This window comes from Mrakia frigida (genome assembly GCF_051309035.1).
Source record: "Mrakia frigida strain ATCC 22029 unplaced genomic scaffold BDY24scaffold_40, whole genome shotgun sequence".
Taxonomy (NCBI): domain Eukaryota; kingdom Fungi; phylum Basidiomycota; class Tremellomycetes; order Cystofilobasidiales; family Mrakiaceae; genus Mrakia; species Mrakia frigida.
In genome coordinates, this window is record NW_027481241.1 from 86,371 (window position 1) to 95,100 (window position 8,730).

At 55.4% G+C, this 8,730-nt stretch overlaps 4 protein-coding genes across 4 annotated transcripts; all 4 read left to right on the plus strand.

Moving 5' to 3' along the window:
- Positions 1-634: 634 nt before the first annotated feature.
- Positions 635-2,672, plus strand: SDH2 (succinate dehydrogenase iron-sulfur protein subunit SDH2). Its single transcript, XM_076642178.1, has 10 exons — positions 635-853; positions 1,046-1,118; positions 1,234-1,416; positions 1,563-1,661; positions 1,741-1,789; positions 1,917-1,923; positions 1,999-2,109; positions 2,190-2,264; positions 2,344-2,373; positions 2,468-2,672. Exons 1-10 carry the CDS (start codon positions 686-688, stop codon positions 2,522-2,524), a joined length of 852 nt encoding a protein of 283 aa, XP_076492894.1. The 5' UTR covers positions 635-685; the 3' UTR covers positions 2,525-2,672.
- Positions 2,673-5,819: 3,147 nt separating this feature from the next.
- Positions 5,820-6,645, plus strand: BDY24DRAFT_402268 (uncharacterized protein). The gene is made up of 4 exons (XM_076642179.1): positions 5,820-5,995; positions 6,076-6,141; positions 6,219-6,251; positions 6,361-6,645. The coding sequence occupies exons 1-4, from the start codon at positions 5,835-5,837 to the stop codon at positions 6,638-6,640; spliced, it is 540 nt and encodes a 179-aa protein (XP_076492895.1). The 5' UTR covers positions 5,820-5,834; the 3' UTR covers positions 6,641-6,645.
- Positions 6,644-7,494, plus strand: BDY24DRAFT_402269 (uncharacterized protein). The gene is made up of 2 exons (XM_076642180.1): positions 6,644-7,236; positions 7,336-7,494. The coding sequence occupies exons 1-2, from the start codon at positions 6,651-6,653 to the stop codon at positions 7,470-7,472; spliced, it is 723 nt and encodes a 240-aa protein (XP_076492896.1). The 5' UTR covers positions 6,644-6,650; the 3' UTR covers positions 7,473-7,494.
- A 165-nt stretch (positions 7,495-7,659) lies between these two features.
- BDY24DRAFT_402271 (uncharacterized protein) lies at positions 7,660-8,696 on the plus strand. The gene is made up of 2 exons (XM_076642181.1): positions 7,660-7,696; positions 7,782-8,696. The coding sequence occupies exon 2, from the start codon at positions 7,986-7,988 to the stop codon at positions 8,625-8,627; it is 642 nt and encodes a 213-aa protein (XP_076492897.1). The 5' UTR covers positions 7,660-7,696; positions 7,782-7,985; the 3' UTR covers positions 8,628-8,696.
- The last annotated feature ends 34 nt before the right edge of the window (positions 8,697-8,730 follow it).

Sequence of the window (8,730 nt, forward strand, 5' to 3'; positions counted from 1 at the left end):
TTGCCTCCAGCTGCTATGGTTCTGGCTCAATCCGATTTGGCAATCTTTTGGACGGGAGGAGGGAGAGGAGCGACGCGCCTCGTTCGAGAAAGATTACCGCATGCATTGCTTCTCTTCCACAGTGCTGTAGAAGGGAGCACTTCATCCGTCGATTTGAGGAATTGGGAGCAACATGAAGCGCACCCAGGCGACGACCGACAAGCGTCGAGGCATGAAAAGAGGCCAAAGCAGAGGCCTGAAGTTGATGGGACGAGTCTGTTTGAGTGATCAGACAGGGACATGCCTGCATTCATGCGAGCTCCCACCATAGGAGCGTTCTAGCAGAGCAAAGCTGCAAGAAGACGGTCAGAATCACGCAGAGGCGAAGAAGGCCGACCGGGAAGAGACGTGAGCTCAATCTTCGCAGACCAAGAGCGTGTCCAGGCGTCCGACCTCGATGTTTTCTTACACGATCAGAGCCTTCGTGATAGCTGCTCGAAGCAGTCTTGACGAGGATGAAAAGATGGAGAAAAGTTTTCCGTTTTGAACGTTCCCTTTTGACCTGATTTGATTGGCCCCTCCGAATTCTGCCTTCTCCCTCCTCCCTCCCTCCTCTGCTTCTTGCTCCCAACAACCATCACCCCAATCGAGCCATCCCCCCTTCACCTCCTCTCCTCTCCTCTTCCCCTCCCCCCCCCCCCCCAACATGTTTGCCGTTCGCTCCTCCAGTCTTCGTTCGGTCTTCCCTTCGATATCACGCGCGATTGCTACGACGTCGGTTCTTCCTCAAGCTTCAGCCGTCGAGAACTCGAACGCATCGGAAACCCCTGCTACAAAGAAGAGCGTTATGAAGAAGTTCTCGATCTACCGATGGGTAAGTTCACCTCCATCTTCTCCAATCGGTGCAAGCTTTCTCCTCTGGTGGAGTTGGGGCGATGGAGGGGGTGGAGCAAGAAGATGGAGCGAGGGCGAATCAGAAGGGATGAGAAAGAGAAGAAGGAGTGCGACCTTTCTCCTGCAGAAACCATGAGCTGACCTTCTATTTTTCGTGGTTGGGCCTCTACAGAACCCTGATCTTCCTTCCGAGAAGCCAAAACTTCAGACCTACGAGCTCGATCTCGCCGCGACCGGTCCCATGAGTTCGTCCTTCCTCCTCCTTCACCTCGCTCCTCCTCTTTCTCCTTCTTCTCTTCCTTTCTTCCTCTTCGCTGGTCCCTGACTCCCTCTCTGCGTTTGCTCTTCGCTCTCAAACAGTTCTCGACGCCCTGATCAAGATCAAGAACGAGGTCGATCCTACTCTTACCTTCCGTCGGTCGTGCAGGGAGGGTATCTGTGGATCGTGTGCCATGAACATCGACGGAGTCAACACCCTCGCCTGTCTCTGCAGGATCGACAGGAACGAGAAGAAGGCCTCCAAGATCTACCCTCTCCCTCACAGTACGTTCCTCTTTCCCATCTCTATCCAATCGTAGGAAAAGAATACTTTCGATCTGGTGCGACTCTGGTTGGACGAAGAGGACGAAGGAAGGAGGAAGAGAGAGCTGATCGTCGTCTCCTTCGCTCTTCTTCTCTTCTCCCTCCAGTGTACATCGTCAAGGATCTCGTCCCCGATCTCACCCAGTTCTACAAGCAGTACAAGTCCATCGAGCCTTTCCTCAAGAACGACAACCCTCCTGCTGAAGGTGAGTTTCTCGATTCGGACGCTTTCGGGGGAAGGCGGAAGGCTTTCGGATATTGACCTTGCTTTTCTTGCTCGTTCAGGCGAGTACCTCCAGTCTCCCGAGGATCGAAAGAAGTTGGACGGCATGTAGTGAGTATCTCCTCTCGATCGATTGGCTCGATTTGGTCGGTGCCGATGGGGAAGAGGCTGGAAGCACATCACGAGCTGACCGACGTCGCCCTCCCTTTCCTTCCTTTCCTCTTTTCCCTTCTCTCAGCGAATGCGTGAGTGTTCTACACCTTGCGGTCATCACACCCGACGCTCTCGCTGACCCACTTTCTTTCCTTCCCTCTTCTCAGATTCTCTGCGCCTGCTGCTCGACATCTTGCCCTTCGTACTGGTGGAACTCAGACGAGTACCTCGGACCCGCCGTGCTGATGCAGGCCTACCGATGGATGGCTGACTCTCGAGTGAGTCTTCTTCTCTCTCTCTCTCTCTCTCCTCCTGGTCTTTCTCCTCTCTTCCAGAAGCTGAACTCTTTCCCTCTCAGGACTCGTACACCGCCGACCGAGGAGACAAGCTCCAGAACACCTTCTCTCTCTACCGATGCCACACCATTTTCAACGTCAGTTCTGCTTTCCACGTCCTCAGCTCTTGTCAGTCGCCTCTCGCTGACTCTTCCTTCCCTTTTCGTTCATCTGCAGTGCTCTCGAACTTGCCCTAAGGGTCTTAACGTGTGTTCCCTCCCTCTGTTCTCGCCGTTTCGTCTCGTCGCGTCGTTTTCTCTTCGCTGACATCTCTTTCTTTTTCTCTCCCCCGATCTCACAGCCCGGAAAGGCCATCGCTCAGATCAAGATGGAGCTCGGCCTCAAGGGAACTGCTTAATTAGTTTTCTTCGGCGGTCGTTGGAGGAGCGGAGGCGGCGGTGGTGCGACGAGGGACGACGGGGTGCTTTTTCTTTCTCTCTTTACGTTTTCTCTGCTTTTTTAGTTTCTTTTTCTAGTACACGACGATCTGATATCGCTTTCGTACGTTCGCACGACTGCTTTTCGGGGAGGTTTCTGAGCTGAAAGAGAGGAGACGTTGTGCTTCCGGGGTGGAAGCGAAGGGCCCTGAACGAGAACTTCCTCTTGTTTCTTTTGGTAGGTCTTGACGAGAAAAGAAGAACGAAGGAGCGCAATGTTCGAAGGGGCATCGCATCAAGGCGCTGAGTTCGTGTAGCGGCCTTGAGGCGGTGGGAGAATCAAGGAAGTGATGAGCTTGCGTGCTCGCCTTCTGGTTCTTCCAAGTTCTAACCGGCTGCCTTTCCCTTTTCGCCACCATGCTCCCCTTCTTTCCAGAATGCTCAATCGCAGCCCTCAAGGACGCAGTGAAGAGTATGGTCACGAACAGCAAGAAAGAGAGACCCTCGTCGAGAGGAGTCGTCCCGCGTTCACGAGGACGCGACGCCGCTTACTTTCTCCTCTGCTGCCCTGTTTTTCGTCTCCCCTGAGCTCGGTCTCTTTTCCTTGCCACTGCTTCTTAACAGACACGTCTACTCCTATGCGATGCCATTCTCGTCCGTGAGGGAGAGGGAGGCGTGAAAGAACGGCGACGAAGCGCTACCATCCAGCCAGCCTGTCGACTCGAAAGCTCAATTTACTTCTACCTTTATCCAGCTTCACACGAGAGATATAAGAATACGGAGGAGCAGACTTGAGCAAAGAAGTTCTGCTCTTCGTTCTATATCGGAGCGGTTCCGTCCGTCGGACCAAACAAGAACCGCTTGAAACCTCCTCCGCCCTCCCTCTTCTCTTGAAGCTCACCTTCCTTTCTCCCCTCGAACCGACAGCTCCTCTCCCCTCCCCTCTTCTCTCCCACTATGCAACTCTCTCGCTTCTCTCTTTTCGACTCCTCTTTTGACTAGCTCACTTCCCTCTCTTTCCTGAGCCAAGAATCCAGGAACGAAGCGAGACTGTTTCCGCTTTATTCCCTTCAGCTCCCCCTCTCCTCTTCTTCTTCTTCTCGTTGCTCGCTTCCGATTTCGTTGCTTTCCCTCAGACCACCACCATCGACTTTCGACTTACTTCGCCACACCCTCGAAAATCGATCTCCAGCATACGTACCCTCACATCTTCTCTGGTCTCAAACCAAGCAGCAAAAGTCGTTCGTTCCTCCTCCTTCGACTCAGCCCTCCTTCCTCCCGTCCCTCCGTTTCCCTCCTCTCCCCTTCTTCCTCCCAGCACTCAGCATCTCTTCAAGCCATGGGAGACAAGAGTCTGAAGGTGCCACCCACCTCTGGAATCCCTAAACCAAAACATCAACGTTCGAACAGTATCAGCAGCTTCCATCCACCCTCCGGCAACGCCGTCTCCTCCTCCTCCTCCTCCGCTCCCCAACCTCAAGCACGACCAACGTACCACTACGACAGTCTCGATCTCAAACGTCGCCTGCGAGAAGCTGCGAGGATGACAGCCTCCTTCGGCGGTGGACTCGACAGGAAGAACTTCATCAAATTCGTGGAGGACGAGTTCGAGAGGATCAGGAAGAAGGGACGCCCAAAGTCGGCGAGCTCGTTCCTCCCTTTCAAGAACGATCTGGCAGAGGCAGCGAAGGAGATTCTCACGCCCGAAGAGTTCCAGGAACTCTTTGCCAAAGCTCCCGATTGGTGCCTGGGTGGGAGTCCGGACGGAGAGGAGGTGAGTCTTTCTTGTGGATCGTGCTCCGCTGGCCTTCTTCCCTTCCGTTTGAGGAGGAAAGCGAAGGAGGTATCGAAGATGAGAAGGAACATACGAGAGAGACGGGAAGGAAGTAGGATGGGAAGAGCTCTCGCCGGAGGAAGGCTCGAAACTCGAAGGGAGGGAGGAACTGACCTTGCGCATCGTTGTTTTGATTTCTCCTCAAGCAGTCTCTGCCTATCGCTCGATCTTCCTCGTCAGCGAGCCTTCACTCCTCGGATAACTCCAACATCAAGAGGAAATCCTCGTCGTCCCAACTGGGAACCAAGTTCGGACCTCCCGCTCCTCGCTCGACCAGCGCTCCTCAGCCCTCCGGCGCGTCCGCCCTCGCTCCTCCTCCAGCAGCAACAACAGCATCCAAAGTAGCAGGCGCTCCTCTTCCCACTGCGGTAGCAGCTCCTCCTCCGTCGAATGGTACCGAGGATGTTCGAGCAATCCTCTCAGCAGGACCCTCAGGAGTTCCCTTCAACTCTCCTCCCGCCGGCCGAGCTCCCTCCCCCCCAGCCGAGCTCCCTCCTCCTCTTCCAGCACCAGCGCCAGTACCAGCAGCAGAAGACGACACCCCACAATCACCAACAGGCTCTCCCGTTCCGGTCCTCGCCGTCGCGTCGTCGTTAGGAGCAGCAGGAGTCGGACCTCCCAAACCGTTTGGATTCTCCCCATCTTCTTCCCCATCAGCGACAGGGTCGCTATCGATCGTTCCTACCTCTCCGGCGACGGCGAACCGACCAGCAGAAGATTCAACGACGTCAGCAGCAGCAGCCATCTCCTCCTCACTCCCTCCTCTCCTCGACGGAGGTTCATCCTCCCAGTCAGGTCCACCACCTCCTCTTCCTCCAGCATCAGCACCACCAGCATCGGTACCGTCGGAAGCATCTTCCTCGACACCCTCAGGAGGAGCAGGAGCAGCAGAATCAGCAGCAGCGAACGTCTCCTCGTCGGTCCCTCCTCTCGTCGACGAAGCCTCGTCCACCGTCAATCTCGCTGCTTCCTCTCCCTCAGTACCATCATCATCTACGGAAGCAGCACCGGCCTACCTCTCCTCGGCCCCAGCAGCAGCAACCTCAACGGACCTTTCGTCGTCGTCTCTCGTCGCGTCGGCATCATCGCCTTCCCTCCCTCTCGTCGTCTCTTCTTCCCCTTCAGCCCTTCCTCCCGCCCTCTCGACCAACCTTCAGCTCACTATCACCGCCTCGCAAGACGTCACGGTCGAGAGGTTGGCCAGGGAGGTTGGACGCCTGGAGTCGAAGCTCGAGCGATGTGGAGAGATCATCGCCGGGATGCTACTATCGTCGATAAGGATGCGACTATCGTCGATCGGGATGCCACTATCGCTGCTCGTGATACCACGATCTCAATTCATCAAGCTACGATCAACGCTCTCGTCGTCGAGCTGGAACGACAACAAAGAACTCGACCCTTCGAACTGGGTCCGATCGAGTCGAACGGTAAGTCTTCCACTATTTCGTTTCAGTACTATGCCTTTCACGTGGCATCTAACTACAATCGCTACACTACAAGTTCGAAACGACCCGCTCGACGCTTCGAGTTTGAGGAAAGTTGGGACGGGATCACGACGCGTTCCTGATCTTCTTCTCTTCTTTCTCTTTTCGCTATGTGTGCCTCGCAGACGACTCGGGTGAGTCACACTCCCTGACCGATCTTTCTTCGCCAAACCGTGTCGTCCTGACCTTTGTACTGTTTTGCAACTCCTTTCAGCTCGACCTCAACTCGAGACTCGACCCCGAGCGACGACGGGTCCCATGGACGAGACAGTCGACGAGAGTGCGTATCCTTTATGTCTTCTACGCACTTTTCGTTTCTCGAAAGCTTCGGCTGATCTTTTTCCTCCTTCGTCGCAGTCATCCACGATTACCAGACCCTCCTCGATTCAGGTGCGTTCTCCCTTCTCTTCATCTGCGATGGCTGGGTTCGAGATATCGAGATAAAGCTGACTTCTCCCTCTTTTCTTCCTCTCAACCTTCACGCATCCAACCTTTTCAGCGTCATCGTCGTCCAACTCGAGCAACTCGTCGCCTTCGGCCTTCAGTCCTGCGACTCTCCACAACCCGTTCGAAGCTTCTCCTCCACTCCTTCGACTCACTCCAGAGCTCTCCCCGTCCGTCTCACCCGAGTCGCAAGCAGTCGGAAGGTTCCACCCTCTCCCTATCCAGCGAAGCGAGGCTCAAGAGGAATCCTGGGACGAGAACGAGGAGGACGAACGCGTCCCTCTTCTGCCCTCAACATCGAAGACTTCATCTCGATTCGGTGGCGACAGGTCTGAGAGCTTCGGCATGAGAGCTAGGCTCCCTGGGATTGGTGGTGATGCTGGAGCTCAAAGGGTTGGCGACGATGCTGCTGGATCACCTTCCTCGCCTGCCGGTTCGTCTCGTTCCCCTTCAATCGCTCTAGATCTTGATCTGACACTTCCTTCGACTCTTCTTCACCTTTTGATCACAGCCTCTGGTAGCGGAGTCGTTATTCGACTTCAGCCCTCAACCCCCCCTACCCTCCTTCCGTCCACGCCAACCCCTCTCCCATCTCGACCCCGCTCTCTTCTCTCCGGCATCAGAACTCCCAACCCTTCAGACGAGGAGGACGATCGTCGATGTCAAGATAACGCGGAACCTCTCGTCGGTGATGGGTCCAAGCTCTCGACCGAGAGGGAGGAGGAGGAGAGGGACGGGTTGAGGAGCGTTGAGGAGAACGACGGGATGCTCAAACCCACGGGACGGGAGGACGCTGAGGGTTGTTTGAGGGATGCTACGGAGGAAGGAGCGGAGGGGAGAGTTGAAGAAGACGAGGTGGCTGCTATAGGGAAGACGAGGTCGCTGAGGCATCGTGTGCGAACGACAGAACGGGAGGGGGAGTTGAAGACTTGTGAGTAGATTGTTCCCTTCTCTTTTGCTGGCTTCGAGCTTCTGACGACTCCAAACTGACATCTTCTCGTCCCTTTCTCTTCCCTTCCTTCTATCACAGCGGAACGATCACCGTCTCGAGTCGCTGTTCGAAAATCGAATCGGATGCCTTCCGAAGGTGAGCCTGTCTCTCGTCTCCCGCCCGTCTGTTTCTGCGTGCTGACATCTCGCCCCGACGACTCCATCTCCTTTTCTTAAAGCTTCTCCGTCGTCGCCTGCCACTCCTTGGAGGTCAAGGTCGCCTTCCGCCGTCGGTCTCCCTCGACCTTCGTCGTCGTCGTCGCTCAACGTCCCGCTGGACAAGATCGCTTCGGAGACCCCAACGAGGGCCTCTAGATCGAGATCTTCGAGCGCGGCGTCTTCTGCTCCCAGTGAAGCTGACGAGGGAGATGATACTCCTGTTCCGAACGACTGGAACCCAGGTCAGTTTCTCTTCTCTTCCTTTTGCTTCTTCCTGACATTCCCGTGCTCACCGAGTCTCTTTTCTCACTCATTTGGTTTCAACAGGAAAACCTTTCCTAGTCGGCACTCGAAAGAGAATAGAGAGCTGGAATGATGTGTTTGGTGGACCGCCTGGAGCGAGAGGTTCGTCCGCTCGTTCTTTTCGTCTCTTACAACCGCTGACTCCTCCCTTTCTGCTACCCTCTACAGACGAGCTCTCGGGATGCCTTCGATGGGCTCTCAAGATCCCCGCAGGGCTGTCCTTCAGGGATGACCTCGTTGTCATCGGATCCGGTGAGTCGACCTTTTGACCTCGTCGCGTCGCAAAAACAAGCACTGAGGCTCTCGCTTCGTCCGCCTTCCGCCAACCTTCCAGACAAACCCATTCCCCCTGGAGATCGTAAATTCATCCATCTCACCGACGTAGACACACGGACTACCAACCTCACCATATCCTCCGTCCTTGCCGACCTCACCTGCTCCCTCGACGACGTTCGTTCGGCGCTCCTCCCCCTCTCCAGCGACCAAATCGCGGCCTCCTTCACCAGTCTCGTCCGAATCTACCCCTCCCTTATCTCTTCGAACGTACACCCTGACGTCCAGGCCGCTTGGAGGGAGTTCCCTAACAAACCCTCGAGGATCTGTCCTTCCTACCCTCCCGACGCCCAAGACGACTACCACCTCCAGTGGCTCCAGTTCATCGAGAGGCTCAATCTCCTCGCCGTCGTTGATTATCGATTCGCAATGGCAGACTACATCTACAAGAAGGAACGACTATCTCGCGTACCTTTCTTCTTCGAGATCTGGGAGAACGAGGAGTACTGGAGGACGTACGATTCGCTCTTCCGACGTCTCGTCCCACTCCAGGTTCGATACGACGCTGCCCGAAAAACGGTCGAGAAGTTCGTTTAGTCCCTCTAACGTTCTTGATATTCCCTTCCTTCTCCTCTTTCTTGTTTACGCGTCTCCCCCCCCCCCCCCTTTCTTCTCCAGCAGCTTTTCTATGGCCTCTCTC